The 17,061-nt window shown below is 34.5% G+C and overlaps 1 protein-coding gene across 4 annotated transcripts in view; it reads right to left on the bottom strand.

Annotated features, from left to right (window-relative positions):
• Window positions 1–17,061, bottom strand: part of SCN2A (sodium voltage-gated channel alpha subunit 2) — a 145,985-nt gene that overhangs the window by 32,784 nt on the left and 96,140 nt on the right. For all 4 annotated transcript variants that reach the window (XM_018063994.1, XM_018064007.1, XM_018064002.1 and 1 more), the window contains exons 15-17: window positions 16,131–16,304; window positions 13,873–14,229; window positions 8,288–8,767 (exon numbers count right to left, since the gene is read on the bottom strand). In XM_018063994.1, coding sequence (XP_017919483.1) covers window positions 8,288–8,767; window positions 13,873–14,229; window positions 16,131–16,304 — 1,011 coding nt within the window. The remainder of the gene's footprint in view (window positions 1–8,287; window positions 8,768–13,872; window positions 14,230–16,130; window positions 16,305–17,061) is intronic.

Raw genomic sequence — 17,061 nt, 5'->3', positions numbered from 1 at the left:
TAGAGAATTTCCTTGATGGCCCATTTTCAGGGCGCTCCATACTGGTGAATGGCTGCATCAGAACTTGCAGCAGTGCCAGGTATATATGGCTCAGGTACTCTCTAAATATTCTTCAGAGAAGGTGGGAGAGAGGTTCAGGATAGTAGGAAAAAGGCATACCAGTGGCCGACTCATGTTGATGTATGGCAAAAATCATCACAATATTGTAATTCTTTTCCAATTAAAATTAATTTAAAAAATTAAAAGTGAATGAATGAGTGAGCTTCTTCATAACAGAAGGAAGGCTAGTCCTTGATAGTGACTAGTGAAGTCACCAGACAGCATTCCGTGGAATCTTGGTTTAAAATATTCAAAAGTTTCAGATGATCTCTGTAACATCAATTACAATACCTTTCATTTAGTGTGGTGTCTTAGTACCGACACTGAATTAATAGATATCTTTCTAATTGAAGTCAGATATTTGTATAGTTAGAGGTCAGATTATTTTTTAAAGGTGCAACATAAAAGTTTTGTGTTTCTAGAATATATATCTCACCAGACTCAACTCTCCGAAGCAAAGATCATGCTTTGCCATCTCTGTATCCCTAGGAACTATCACTAATGTTTGTGCTTAATAGATGTTCATTGAATAAATGAATGGATGCCCAATTCAGGAACTCTTTCATTCTACTACTAACTACTTCTAACACCTCCTATCTTTTACGTTCATATTCAAGGGAATACACCTAACATTCTCACATTAGTACAGAGAAACACAAATCTCTTCCAGATTCTAACTTGCGTAAGTAATGACCAATGACCTTTAAAACCAGAAGTGCTGTCTAAACATCAGGCTTCCAATTAATCAAACCTAAGATGAAACTATAAAATAAACTATTAAATAAATAAACTGTACTTTAATTCTGGAGTCAGGCAAACTAACACTAACTCGTTTTGACAATGTTTTTCCTCTTTCTACGCTATGTACATGGATGTACAATCCCAGCAGTGAATGGAGTCTCTCCAAGGAAATCTTATCCTTCTCCATCTTCCTCCTCAAGTGGAATAGCATAGGAGCTACCTGTCACCTGTATTACTTGAATACCTTTACTTGGTCTACAAATTAAAAAGCTAGGGTACACAGTAATCCTCAACATCAACCAATCCAGTGTCTAGTTAGAGAAAGAAGTGTGGCTTTCATTATCTTGTCAAAAGGCATACTGAAGTTAGTAGCTGGATTCAAGGTCTTCTGTATCCCACTTTGTTAGGATTCCCTAGAAAACCATTTGATGATTCATGAGTTAAGCCAATCTTTATCAAATTTCAAACATTTAGTAGATATGATGTGTAACTAAACATTGTCGGTTCAAGATAGTGCTTGGGATACTGTTGATTCCCAGGTGTCATGACCATGAACTTAGTAGTAGCTTGTTATTGTCATATTCTTATATGTATTGATATAAAGCTAAATATACATTGGGACATTTCATTAAAAAGCTTACTTTAAATAACAATCTTTAGATGCAGGCAAAAAATTCTGATTTATAAAACCTTTCCTGACAACATCAGTTCAATGAATTTCTTAAAATCACATGAGGCAAATATCATAATATTATAAAATGTGTTAACTAAAACAGTTAAAAAGGCATAAAGAGTCTATAAAATCCAAATGAGTCAAATTAAGAATATAAAACTTTTCAGCTTCCGATAAGGTCATAATCATGATTAATTCTAACTACAGTACAAATTCACCAATTAAACTGTCAAATGTACATCATTTATATGGAATTATTAGTACTTATGTACTTAAAAGAATAACTTTCAGATAAAGCTTCTCCATAAAGTTTCCAATGTAGGCATCATTTATGGCAAAATGCCACATGAGTAAGAAAGCAAAAAATTAACCAGTTAGAAATAAAACCAATTCTTTGCTTTGGTAAAATTTAGATGTTTAGGTTCCCTTATTATAATCTATGCTTATTTATTGAAAGACAAGTGAACTGAATGATACTGTTAGTACAGCCCTTCCCTACTCAAACCTTAAATATGGATATCCCCCAATGTCAGGATAGTCAAGAAATTAAACACACATAAAGAATTATTTGCTATACCTGGCATTGGCAATCATTTATTTTCAGATGAAATATTAGCTGAACTTTTTAAATTTAAGTGAAAATTTCATATTACAGGGTTCTTACTACTGAAAGTCTGCCAGGTTCCTCAAAGTGCTGGGTCATCATAATCATAGGAGTTAAGCAGGGCAGAATTGTATTTTGCTTAATGATCTCATAAATAAATATCAAGATACAATATTTTATTTCTTATTTTTAAACACTATACTTCCAACTTTTACTTTCCACATCATTGACAAACTATTATCAGACATCTGCCAAACTCATAGTCCTTCTCTCAGAAAGTAGAAGCATTTTTTAAAACATAACACAGAAAAGGGACAGAAAACATCATTTTCTATTAAGTTTTTCAAAGGTACACTTTTTTCTTATTATGAAGTTAAGATATTTTTAAGAAAATATAATCAATAAATAAAGTATATAATTTGGACAAAAGGTATGTGCTAATCCTAGTCAATAAAAGAAATTGGGATTTTTTTTAAAGGGAGATAATTAAAATATAGATTAAATCAAGTATTCCATATCTATTTTGGTCACCAAGAATGACAATTCTTTGATCCATGTGGATCCTAGTTCTAGTCTGTACTTAAGGAATTCTACGTTATTTTATGTGAAAAATCTTAATATCCAAGTAATGAAAGTGATGGTTACGGTTCCTATGGGATAGGCCAAAGTGACACATTAATAATAGAAAGGAATTATTCTTCTTAGTAAGGAAAAGCAAATTCAAAACTGTTATTATCATCATATTACATTATTCAGATAATCACTTTTGTCTTTATAACAGACATGTTACAAAATTCTATAATCCATAAATAGCAAAGTTTTAAGTATTTTTCCTGGGATGGCAAAAATAACCCTTAAGTCCCATGTTTGGTCAATTTTTTTTGCTTACATTAAGGCTATTTAGAGCTTTTTTAAAATCCTTTAATCACTATCCCACTGGAAAACTTTCCCTTGAAGATTTATACGTTATCCAGGATAAAATTATAGATGGGTTTTACTGAAACCATTCTACCACTGCTTACCCAAACCTTCTCTACACAGCCTGCTCTCCTCTCCTATTCCTTGCACTAGAAATCAGTATACTGCCCTATCAGGGCTTCTCTGGTGGCCCAGTGGTAAAGAATCCGCCTGCCAATGCAGGAGACTAGGGTTCGATCCCTGGGTTGGGAAGATCCCCTGGAGAAGGAAATGGCAGCACACTCCAGTATTCTTGCCTGGGAAATCCCATGGACAGAAGAGCCTGGTGGGCTACATTCCATGGGGTCACAAAAGAGTTGTACATGACTTAGCAACTAAACAACAATAATAACTCAGAGAATAAGAAAGCTAATCTTACCTCTAAGAAACTAGGAAAAAGAAGCTATTATCTTAAGGAGTCAAATTTCATACTTTTCTGAAGAATTAATGCATAACAGGAAAAAATAATTCTCTCTAGTTACTGTGTATATGGGTATCTGTTTTATTTGGGGTCTTAATTTATATGATTACTGATATTGGTCTCATTCCTCTAGTATATAGGGCATTATCTTTCATTAATGTAGAGTGCCAGTGACTTAATATTTTGTTCTGAAATATTTTAAAAATGCTCCCCCACATCCGTGATCATTGCTCCACCCAAAGAGCCGAATGTGCTTATGTTAGGGTTGTTTTATGCTTTTAATGGCAGAAGGAGAGGAAGCTGCATCTAAATTACAAAGCATTTAATTAACATTCCTTGAAAGAAATTAACTTGGGTTGAGCAATTTGGCTGACATATTTTAGGAGAAAACTGTGATTTAAACATCAGGAAATGAAAGTTCTGCTAAATGGAGCCTATAGAATGGTGTTATACTCACTGCCTTAGCTGAATGACTAGTAGGTCCGTTTATTTAATAAATATGAAAGGAATAGAGTTCACATTGGTTTTCTTTCTATATGAGTTTGTGTTGCATGATATATTTAAATAATATTCTTTAAGAGAAAGTTTCCCAGAAGTTCTAGATGAAATAAAAGAGAGACAAAAAAAGCAATACAATGAAGAAAGTAGATATCAGATCTTTTTTCAGAGTGCATATACCATCTATAACATTTCTGTTTGTTTCTTTTTCTTCCTTCCTTCTTTCCCTCCTATCTTTCCTTTTTGGTGTACGAAAGAAATTCATTTCCTTTTCTTTTACTCTCAGGAGTTTTAGGGGTAAATATCAACAGATTCTCCAGGCGACTTGTATTCTAAAGGCAAAACACTCTTGGTCAAGTGCTAAATAGAGCAATACCATTTTCTCTGAAATGAAGCAGACAAAAATTGTACCAGTGCTGCTGGCAGCAAAAACGTAACATTCCATTTGCATTATTCTCACATTAAAACATCCCTTAGAAAGTTTGCGCATGAATAAGGGATTGCTCTAACTTTCAGATTACCCTTCAGAAAAATTTAATATGACACTGAACAACAAATTACCAACAAAGTACACTCATAAGGGCTTCATTTACTTAAGAAAAGGGCAGAGGAGTGAAAGCATCCTGCAAGAGCTTTTCAAAGAGTACCTTATATTTCTCCTTTAGACCCTTAGCATGTTCAAAACTCTGTAATGTTAAATGGAATTAAATAATCTATAAACGCATGCACTTTTATTTTTCACTGAATGTAATTTCTATAAAAATCTATGTAAGAAAATTAGCAGCTACCTTAGTTTTTAGAAAGTTAGGGTTGCCAGACTTGCCTGACCATGCTTTATGACTCAGCATAAGAGCAGCTGTGCATGTTTTTATTTTACTGCCAATGGATGGGCAAGGAATGTAGCTGAGTAACATGCAGGCCAGTCAAAATTCATTTAGAAACTAATCATATTTATACATGTACAATTTGCTTAGGTAACCTGGGTAAAAGTGGTGGCAGGAGTCTCTGGCTGGTTAAAAAACACCAGAGCTGCATTCTTGATGGCTCCAGCTTGCTTTTACCCCTGTGAGAAGTAAGAACGGTAAGCAGTGAAGGTCACCATATTGCACTAGTAAATTTTACTCTGAAAAATAATCATTCAAGCATGGCTTAAATTATTAAAACTCTATAAAAGAAATCAAGCATTGGAAATCAAAAGTATGAAAGGAATGACATTACATACGGTCAAAGTAACTTGAGTTAAAGCATACAATTACCATATGAATTTAAAATGATATACTCTATAGAGAATCTACAGAAAGCTGTCAAAGAATCACACAAATTTGGCAAAGGTAAAATAGAAGAGGATTTAGTTCAAACACCTCAATGACCTCTGTGTCCACTTGGTTAGTCTGCCTTATAAGAAGGGATTCATTATAGGCATTCCAAAAATTAAAACGTGCTCCATTTTTTCCCTTTACTATTTCATATCAGTTAGAAAGAATATCACTTAGTATGAATATCTTATTCCATTTGTTAATACTTCACATGTGATATTTAATACCACAATCCAACCCTACCAATTAAGAAAATGACCAGACAAAACTAACTTGAAGGCAGAACCCTAAAAAGATATCTCAGGTGGGAATACTTGTAATTCTTGGATACTTGTTTCAGTTCTCTTTTGTTTCCTAGTATAGAGTTACCAAAATGCCAGAAGATTGTAACTTGAACATAGGCCCTTCCTAGACTATTGCTCTAATCCTTTATTTGTTTATGAGTTTATATTTAAGAAGTTTTACATAAAGCCATAATTGAAAATTTTACCAAATAATAAATTTTAAAACACAAGTAGCAATCTCTACACAAGTATTAAAAGGACTACACAGCTAAAACAACAAAATAATTCTACTTTCAACTGGCAGATCAGCTCTCTACCTCCAATTCCGAAGTAGTGACTTCACATGTGTTATTTTGGAATACCTAACTCAAACGGAAAACACATGAAAAAGTCTAATGTTTACAAGAGAAACTGAGAAGAGAGTTTTGATTTTTCCTACTATAAGCTCCACCTTACTAGATATTTCTCTAATGTGAAACACAATGGTTTGAGATGAGGCAAAATACATGCTCTTTTGGAGAAGTTTGAGGTTTTAAAATGTCTGAAAATTAAGAATAGTGAATGTCAAGTTATCCTTCCTCAAAAGATACTCAAACTTAGCCAAAGGTTTAAATGGACTGGTGACATCAACATTTGATTCTTGATTATTAATTTTTAGTTAACACCATAAATTTAACATGTGCTGTGCTGTGCCTAGTTGCTCAGTCATATCCAACTCTGTGACCCCATGGACTGTAGCCCACCAGGCTCCTCTGTCCATGGGGATTCTTCAGGCAAGAATACTGGAGTGGGTTGCCATGCCCACCTCCAGGGGATCTTCCCAACCAAGGGATTGAATCCAGGTCTCCCACACAGCAGGGGGATTCTTTATCTTCTGAACCACCAGGGAAGCCCAAGCATACTGGAGTGGGTAGCCTATCCCTTCTCCAGGGGATCTTCCCGACCCAGAAATTGAACTGGGGTCTCCTCCACTGCAGGCGGATTCTTTGCCAGCTGAGCTAAATTAAACATACATAAAAATAAAAATTGGCCTCCCTTACTCTAAGGAGATATTTACTATTAGGTAAAATGCTGACTTTAGTGTCTGGGCTTCCCTCATGGCTCAGATGGTAAGGAAGCTGCATGCAATGCAGGAGACCTGGGTTGCACCCCTGGGTGTGGAAGATCCCCTGGAGAAGGGAATGGCTACCCACTACAGATTCTTGCCTAGATAATTCCAGGGACAGAGGAGCCTGGCAGGCAAGTCCATGGGGTTGCAAAGAGTTAGACACTGAGTGACTAATCCTTAGTTTCTAGAAACTTACAATACAAAAAATTAGGCCCCACCATTTCAGCATAGCCCAGCCAAACACACTTATCCAAATTTAATTAACTAGATATTAAGATATTATTCAGCTTATTAGTGTACATTTGAGTTCAACTAATTACAGCAATTATTTGCTCTGGGCTATAAGGTTTTTTAAATTCCCCCTTGAATCTCATTGTTATTTTGTGAAACTAGTACCTATGGTCTTGCTACCTAAATGTTACTTTTAGTAACTGTATTTAAACTTTCTCTGAAGTTAATGTTTAATACCTACTTCCACCTAATCACTGAATTAGCAATACTATCTTACAGAAAAGAAACAGAAATAGCATCTTTTTCCATAATTATATAGGATAAATACAGTAAAACTGATTAAACAACCTAAGGTTCCTTTCTTAGAAATATATTTTTGCTTTTAATTTTATTAACTGATCCCTAGTTTTTGTGACACTGTTTCACTACTTAAATTACATCCTTCAGTGTCTGACTCTCCCAAATCATCATTCTTAGGATGAGAATAATAATAGAGGTCTTTCTGTTTCTTGCCAATCAATTCAAACAACAACAAAGAATAAATCTTTGTTTTTGGTTGTTATTTTTATTTGTTCATGCAAGTGTTAATTGCTGGGAATTCTGGCTTCATTTTTGTGTAAACAAACATTAAGAGTTTAAATTCCTTCTCTTTATTCCCAACTCTGTGCTTAGTAATCTATAAATAAACCAAGAAAATATCCTGGTATTTATACTCATCTAGTAAATCAAAGACTTGGAAAATTTAGAATTTTACATTTAGACAGCATGCACTGTGCTCAGTAGGGTTAAAAATATTTTCAACCTGATTCTTCATCACTACCCTCACTTCCTTCAAAACACTGTTTACTTCTGGAAACATGAAACTACAAGTAAATATCAAGCCAAGATCCCAATGATACTTCCATTAAATATATGCCTGTGAAAACTAAATAAAATCACATTTCATGTTATTCCATAAAAGCAAAGAATGTAGCAAAATGAGGATTGGAACTGCCCCTCACCAAGCATTTTTCTAGTATATGCAATAAAATACCATTGTGGGAAGATTATAAGGAAGAAAGTGGATAAACTGAGGCATTTTTCACAAATCAAAAATTATTTAAAATCTTTTAAAAAATTCATATTAACCTGAATATTATCAGCAACTCAAAATGGTGACTACTTGAAAGAATGTTAACTATATTTTGCTTAGCTATATACTTTTATATTGTCAATTAATCTATCACCAATTTTGCCACAGAAATTGTATCAATAGGTATTTCCTATTTTTTTATAGAAAGAAAATAATTTTTAAAAGTCTGGATTGTTTAAAGCAAACATAATACCAAAATATCTTCTTATGTAGAAATTCCTACCTCTTTGCTTTCTTCCATATCTGACTCGCTGCTGAATTCTTCAGTATTTAAATTTTCAAAGTCAGACTCTCCGACAGCAATTGGTACAGTCACAGTGAGGCTGGGGTTGTTAATGAAGGACATGTAATCACTTTCATCCACGACATATTTTTCTACACTGCTGCCTATGCCACTGGTAGTTCCATTGCCATCTTTGAGATAATTGAGGTCTTTGCCTATTTCTATAGTGGTATGGTTGGAAATACAGCTGTCTTTTTTGTTATTTAGATCTTCAAGAGGTTTAATTTCATCTAAAGCTTTCTGCTTTCTAACAAAGGCTTTCTGAATAAATTCACGTATTTTTCTTTTAACAAAATCGATTCCTTTCTGCATCCTTCCCACAGCAATCTGGAGATTATTCATTTCATTATCATCATCAGTGGCGGCAAGATTGTCAGAACTGAATGAACTCAAGAGTAAGGCCAGGAAGAGGTTCAGAACCTAAAACACAATAGGAAAGCTGGTGATCAAAACATTCCATTATTTCTATTGCTCCGAACTACAAAATTTCCAAAGTTGTTCTTACACCTCACTTTTTGCTAATAGATATTCTTCCTAATTTATGATAAACTATCCTGGAAAAAAGTACCTAGCCAATAATACTACATTAACACCATTTACATTTTAGTCATTGCAAAATTACTAAAACCACTGCTGTTAAAGCTTCTATATTAAGTTCATTTCCAAATGAAAAATTTTTGCTATCTAGATAACTATACAATGAAAAAGGAAAAAAAAAAGTTTTATTTGGGATGTTAAGTATTTTCCCCATGTAACCTGGGTTTTCCAGGACACTAATTTATTATACTTTTATTCCTGAACCAAAATGATTCCACTATATTTAAATATTATTTTATTTTTATGTTTGTACGTATTCTTGCACTTTAGATAACTTATCAATTTAGAAAAAAATATATATTTACCACTAGATCAAAAATCTCAGTTTTTGGTTCAGAAAATCATGGCCACTAGATTTATACAGTAGTTGCAAATAGTATAAAGAAATGGTTACAGACCACTGATTACTCTAACAACTTGAGTCTCCAAAAAATAGGTCCCACTGATATGGGTTAGCAAAAAGATTAGTGACCATAAATCTGCTATGTACACTCAAAAAGAGGTAATTTACTAAGAAATAGAGCACTCTCATGGGCACAAGACCAAGTATATGAGTTCTTGGTCACTGAAACAGACAGAACAATGACAGAAAAGGGTATGGCCCTGAAGGGGTCCCAAGACAAAAAGGAAATAGGGCAGAAGAGGAATCCTAGGAAAGGTTTTAAGCAGAACTCCAACGAAAAGGATGCTGCATTCTTGCTGGATTCCTACCTTTCTAATAGGTTAATGAGCCTCAGAGTTCCTTTGTCTAACCAGTTATGAGTCAGTCTAACCAATGGTGTTGAGAAAGGTAAAAAAATCGTGTAAGATCCAACAAGGACTGCACATAATTCTGTGAGTCTATATTGACATCTTTCAGATGCTATACCATGGTTGTTAGTATTCGTACTAAGACCTGCTCCTTCACATCTGAAATTTACCAGTAAAGTTATATTTTATTGTGATTTGCCTTGAATGTATTATTTGGATAAAAATAGATGAAAGAGAAAAAATTAAATGTTACATTTTGGGTTTTATCCCTAATAAAACTGAATTTTGGTACCATAATTTTTTCTAGATTTGATTTATTAAGGTTCATTAATGAACTTTTTCTATTAGGAACTTTTTCTTGACAAATATTAGTCAACCTTCCCAGAGTGAGATCCAACTATAGTTCCTCTCAAAGCTTTGGAGCAGGTATCTATTATGTCATTTACTGTTTTATCTTATGGTCCATTCCCTTTTCATATTAGAATTCAAGCATTGGGTAAGAATCAAGTTTATGTCAATCTTCTCAGTGCTAAGCTTACAAGATTGTTCTGATGATTCAGCTAAGGGATCCATGTGGCCCTCACAAAGCGACTGGCATGGTAAACCCTTGAGACAGTTTAGCTGTTATATCACTGTTACTTTGATCCAGCCTACTCTCTGTTATACTATCTTTCAATTTACCTTTTTTCTGTTTTCAATCTCATCTCTGTTTCTAGACCTCCTTTATTACCAAAGGGTATTGATCAGTGTAACAGCTGACCAAGGTGGTGGGTGAGACCAAAGGCAATTTAAAGAAATACAGTTCAACAAGCTTACTCAGGAACTGGAACCTGGGATCCTGGTTCACACATGGTCATGGACAGACTTAATAGCTCACTGAGTCAGACTGTTTCTTTCATGTGTCCCCAAATTATTCTCTTGGAATAATAATTTCCACTTGGGATTCAAGATTGAAACATATTGCCTGTATTAATACTTTTTCTAGCCTGATTTTTAATTGGTGAGAAAAACTCCCTTTCACATCCCTCTTGTGTGCTAATGGCCCACTTAGAGATAGAGGTGACTACTTCTAGGTGTGGTAATCTTAAAAAAAAAAAATGTATTCTTTTTCTGCAGCACCTGTCTTGAACCTGTAAGAGGATTTCTGGCCATAGCGTTAGCAAACCAAGATGATAGCCTGGAAAAGGCAATCTATAGCCCCACCTCTGTCTTGTCTGTGGGCTAGGCAGTGATTAAGTAATCGAGCATTACATGGGAGTTTATGTGTGTTTACAGGAGGTTATGTCACCTTGTCTTTGGGAGACATTAACCTTTTTGGTGAGGATGAGAAGGAAGAATTGTAAGAAGCAGTGCACCAGGTCAGTCAATCTTATTTAAGGAAATGTGATATGAACATATCTCCTTGATAGTGATAAACATGACAGGTATTATTACTACCTTAGTTACTCTAGAAAAAATATACAAGATATCACAAAAGGAGGAATACTTTTTAACTTATAGTAAATAAGGAGATTCTTTAATTTTTTAAAAAAGGTACAGAATTTAAATATATGACAATGGATGGAAATTATTATTTTATCTGTTATACCATGTTAGGTATATGTAGCAATCCAAATTAATATAAATGACATCCATAGGTATGAATACTTCCTGAAATTCTCTTTCCAACTTGAATCCTTTGTACAGTTAGAGAGATGTGCCCTATTTCAGTAAACAAAAGATCATATGTGGTATGTTGAGTTTCTTTAAATTCACTGTGTTTTCTGGCTCCATAAATTCTACCCAAATTCCACTTGCTCATTGCCACTTTCCTGATAAAAGGACATCTGTAGCGTTCAACTGTCTACAGGAAAAAATATTCAATTTGGTAATGTATAATCAGCCTTTTCATAAATTAAACTCTACTCAGTCTGGCCTCAAACACTTTCTGCTACCCCCACTATGAATTTTCACTGCTTGTGTCCAGTCTTCTCACTCATTCTTGTCATAAAGGATTGTTTTCTCTGCCTTCCATTCTCTTCTTCCAATGTATGTCAGATATATAAATGAAATCAAACCAAATCTAAAATACAAACCAATGACATTTTCTCTGTTTTTCTTCTATGTAGCCCTGTGATCGTTTCTTCCTGTTCCATGTATTCTTGCATCTTCTGAAAGCAAGCAAGTTATATCTAGAATTGTAGTGGTCTTAAAATTATGTGATACTCATCCCTTCAAAAGTTAAAGTCTAATCCCTTTTTGTTAAATGTGAGCTCTTTTTAATGACTAGTCAATAGAATACTGCAGAAGTGACAGAATGTGACTTCAAGATTAGAACATAAAGAGAGCTTTCTCCTTGCCCTTTGCTTTGTGTCTTGTGCTCTGGAAGAAAAAGCCAACTGCCATGTCATGAAGATAATCAACTCTATGGCGAGATCCATGTGGAGAGAAACTGAAGCCTTCTACCAACAGCCAGTAAGGCTGAACTGGGACCTCTCAGCAACAGCCATGACAGTGAGCCTTATTTGCAGTCAATTCTTCAATCTCAGTCAAGATAACTGTCCCCCGTCAACATCTGGATAGAAATCTTTTAACTAACCCAGGACCAGAACTAGATAAGTGGTTCCCAAATTTCTGACCTACAGAAATTATGAGGTAATTAATAAATGTGTATTGTAATAAGCCACTGTTCACATTTCTGAACTGTACACTATTCATGTTTCTTGTTATTTTAAGAACAGGTCAGAGTTAACAACAGGATACTGAGAAGACTGAAATGTTGCAAAAAATAGAAATAAATGATAATTTTTTTTTCCCTTTCCCTTTTCTCCTCCTCTGGGGGACTGAGCCAATCAGTCCACACTAAAGGAAATCAGTCCACACTAAAGGAAATCAGTCCTGAATATTCATTGGAAGGACTGATGCTGAAGCTGAAACTCCAATACTTTGGCCACCCGATGCAAAGAATTGACTCATTTGAAAAGATCCTGATGCTGGGAAAGACTGAAGGCAGGAGGAGAAGGGGATGACAAAGAATGAGATGGTTGGATGACATCACCAACCTGATGGACATGAGTTTGAGTAAGCTCCGGGAGTTGATGATGGACAGGGAAGCCTGGCGTGCTGCAGTCCATGGAGGTGCAAACAGTTGGACACTGAGTCACTGAAGTGAACTGACTGGGGGATTGGAGGTTACTTTTAATGTGAAAGAAAATGAAGTCTATAAATTGCAGACTTTAAAATATTGGTTACGATAGTCCTTGTTCTATTCCACTGAGTTGGGGCCTGATCAAGCAACTTAGTATAATAAATTTAACATATGAGAGTCTGATCCCTCTCAAATAAATCTATTGTCCTTTCTTCCCCAACCACTGGGTCCACTATTTCCTGGCTTGGGATGGTCTACTTTCTTCTCACATCTCAATTAAAGATATGTGCAGGTCTGAACTCTTTGACAAAGCCTTCTGTGATGATCCTTGCCGTCGCAAAGCAACATTTCCATCTTGTAAACTTTACATATAACACTTTGCTTTCACATTTTTTTCACTTACTCTTTTTATTCCTGTTTGAGTAAATGTCTTATCACTGTGCCATATATATCATCCTACCATCGTTCCCAGGCCCCCAGGACTCAGTAGAGGTGTGTTGGGCATAGTTCATTTTACGCAGAAATGATAACAAATGATTCTTGAGTCAGTATTACTCATTCATACTGTCATTTCTGTGCAACAAATACTGATGTGCTTTCAATGGACAGATGATTGCTATTTTTTTTTTAACTCCAACTAGCAGAGAACCCAAATGTGAAACATTTTCAAGTGACAATATTGTTAGTATTTATAAATAAAATGAATGACTATCTAACAGCACTGCCATGCTTTAGCATAAGAACTGAAAGATAAAAGCCAAAAATGGCCCTCCTTGGAACAGTAAGAGATACAGAGATGAAGAACAACTTTGGTTCAAAAGATATTTTAAGAGTTTGTGTTACATGTCAATTACAGTTCAATATAAAGGGAAAAAAATTAAAATAATGTAAACAAATACTAAAAAGAGTTCATGTAGATTTCTATAGTCTGATCTATAACTGACTCCTGCCATCATGAAGAATTGAAACTTGATTTAAAAAAAATATACAAAACATTCCTGATGGTTACATTATCTTTTACTGAAAATGAGAAAAATGTTTTACCACATACCACCAGGTTTCCAATGACCATGACCATCATGAAGACAGTAAGGCACATGGTTTGCCCGGCGACCTCCATGCAGTCCCACATGGTCTCTATCCACTCTCCACACAGCACCCGGAACACAATCAGGAAGGAGTGGAAGAAGTCATGCATGTGCCAGCGAGGGAGCTCACAATCATTGGAAATCTTGCAGACACATTCTTTGTAGCTCTTACCAAAGAGCTGCATGCCGACCACGGCAAAAATGAAGACGATGATGGCCAACACCAGGGTGAGGTTACCCAGAGCCCCTACAGAATTGCCGATGATTTTAATTAGCATATTCAGGGTGGGCCAGGATTTTGCCAACTTGAAAACTCTAAGCTGAAAACAGAAACAAGGTCATTACTGCTCTGCATTTGGAAGAATCTGTATATTTGTTTATAGGGAAAATCTACAGTGTCTCAGTTTTAGGTGATGGGTTATTTGTGGGCCAAACTATTGTCTATATTCTTCATTCTGAAATAGTATATATTGTAAATAAAATAAGAATACAGTTTTTTTTAAATTGGCATTTAAATTCCATAATCTTACATAAGCATTTATATTATTCTTTTTGTTTTTCTGTAAGGAGCTGAAATACCTAAAATTAATGGTGATTACCAGAAACTGCTTCAGAGAAGTAGAGGCTCTAGTAGAGGCTCTCATTATTTAAAAGCCCCAAATGGATATATTTTTCAGTGTACTTGAAATATCATACTGAAATGCACAAATGTAAACAACATTAACACTTAAATTAGGTAAGATAAAGGGAAAAGCCAACTAATTTCTTTAAATCTTAGACTGCTTTGAACTTTAGCGTGTTGTAATATTGGCTGTATTTTAAAGGAGATTTATTGTACTCAAATAAGAAATACTTGGACTTGTATGAAAAGCTATATTTTGTCAACTTTTAGGTCTTCAGTGATTTAATTAATCAACTCATTATAGTGTGTCATAGAAGCCTCTAGAGTACCATTTACCATTAAACAGCATCAGCATTTTATTTCTGATGCTTCAGTAAATGTCAGGCTAAGAGTAGTGCATTATTTAATGGCAACCACGTGACCCAAAGGAGCAAAGATAAGAACCAAAAATTTTAATTTATTCCCTGAGAATAATTAATGCAAAAGAGCCTGATATACTAAGCAAGACATTAGTGATATTATGCTTTGTACCTTCCTAAACTGCATCACATTATCATAAAGACCTACTAAGCTTTTTAAAAGTAGTTGCCCATATTTACTTGTTATATAATCACTGCTAATTTTTTTTTTTTATCCTTCTAGCTTCAAATTAGATCCACAGCTAAAGACTAGGAAAGGAAATCACAGCTCTAAGGATCTTTTTTTTTTTTTTAATTTTTTTAAATTTATTTTTTTATTTTTTAAATTTTAAAATCTTTAATTCTTACATGCGTTCCCAAAACAAATATTTGAAAGTAGTAAGGAAATTTCTAAACAGACTTGATCACAAATTCTTGAAACTAATCACCATTAAGATAGTTTGCCTATAGGAATCTGTCTTTACCAGCTATATACAATGTCTGTTGTTTGAAAATAAATCACAAAAAGTTGGCGCCAACTCAAATAAACAGCACAATAAAACATATCACATTTTAAATGGAAATGGGTCAAGTGATATTTTGTCTCTTAATTTAAAAAGAGGCCTAGACTTATCAAATATAAAGAACAAATGAAAGAGCCTTTCCTAAAATTAAAATGTTATACAGGCAACTTTTCTTAGAGAGTGGATTTGGTGACTTCCTGACCTGGCTAAAGGCACAGATGCATAGGAGCTCTGTCCTCTTTTCTGTGAACTTTACCCAGTCCCTAGTCTTGTACAGGGGCAAAGCGGGCAATTCCATAATCTTTTAGCCGCTGGTAGAAAGAGGAGCCCATCCAAAGCCCCAATCAAGCCCCTTATTATGTTTAAGCAAACCCCATATAGCTGAGAGTTATGTATTGTGTTGTTTAATTTGATTTGGGATTATGTATGACCTCTATTTTCTCTCTTCCCATTAGCCTTGACATTCACGTACTAAGGAGAGAATTATTGGCTGTTCATTTGAATTAAACTTAATCTGTGCATTAAAACTGTAATGAAGAAGAAACTACCATCTGTTTTGTTAGAAATATATTTAAAAAAAATTAAAGCTATGGGAAATCTTTCAATTTTTACAAGAAAAGAGTGACTACTAATTAAATTATTTATAAAAATATTATGGTTACTCTCAGTTAATTTACCAGTCGAAATGATCGGAGAACTGACAGTCCTTCCACATTTGCCAGACCAAGTTCCATTAAACTAAGGCTCACAATTAAACCATCAAAAATATTCCAGCCTTCTTGAAAGTAATAATATGGATCCATGGCAATTATCTTGAGAAACATTTCTGCTGTGAAGATCCCAGTGAAGACCTAAGTGAGAAATATTTATTATACGAATGAAGACTCTTGAAAGCATAAATAACTATTAAGCAATTTAATTTATTCCCAACAAATCACAATTTAGTTCTGAGTTTTAAAAATTGGTTTAGACCCAGGAAATTAGTATCCTCAAATGGTTTGTATTCAAGTTGATATTTAATTGTTTACTATAGTTGAGGTTTATCAAGTGATGAAGAATATAAGAATTAACACAATAAAACTAATATTCCACTTTTATATTCTTAAGTGAAAGGTTCAAGTAACTCATTGCAGTCAACACCCTGACTTTGCCTCTGATCTCCCTAGCTTTCCAAAAACTCACCAAATGATTACCTATTAGGGCATTCATTCTAACCCTAGAACCAGATTGACTGGTTTAGAAATGGTTCTGTAACTCCAACCAGGTTGATGGTATTCAATACTTGGGCTTGTGTTAGAAATACCAGTTAAGAGGCATACTCCTTCTGCTTAATGAGCTGTGTCAGTAGGATAGAAGTTGGTAGAACACTGCCATCAATAGAATATTCAGCCAGAGATGAAAGAAACATACTGGGAAAAAGCTGGCAAGAAGCTAACTCCCAATGACATTGATTGAGAATTTGAATCTAGACAGATTAAAACCTGGAGCTATGCCCAAATGGACTTCAGTTACTTGAAGTAATGAATTATTTTTTAAAATTTATTTTGCTTATTTTTGCTTAAGTCCATTTGAGCTGTTTCCTAATACTCATCTCCAAAAAGCTTATTT

The sequence above is a fragment of the Capra hircus genome, chromosome 2 (assembly GCF_001704415.2).
Source record: "Capra hircus breed San Clemente chromosome 2, ASM170441v1, whole genome shotgun sequence".
Lineage (NCBI taxonomy): Eukaryota > Metazoa > Chordata > Mammalia > Artiodactyla > Bovidae > Capra > Capra hircus.
Note: the sequence above shows the minus strand (reverse complement) of the source record. Positions and strands in the feature narration are given on the sequence as shown.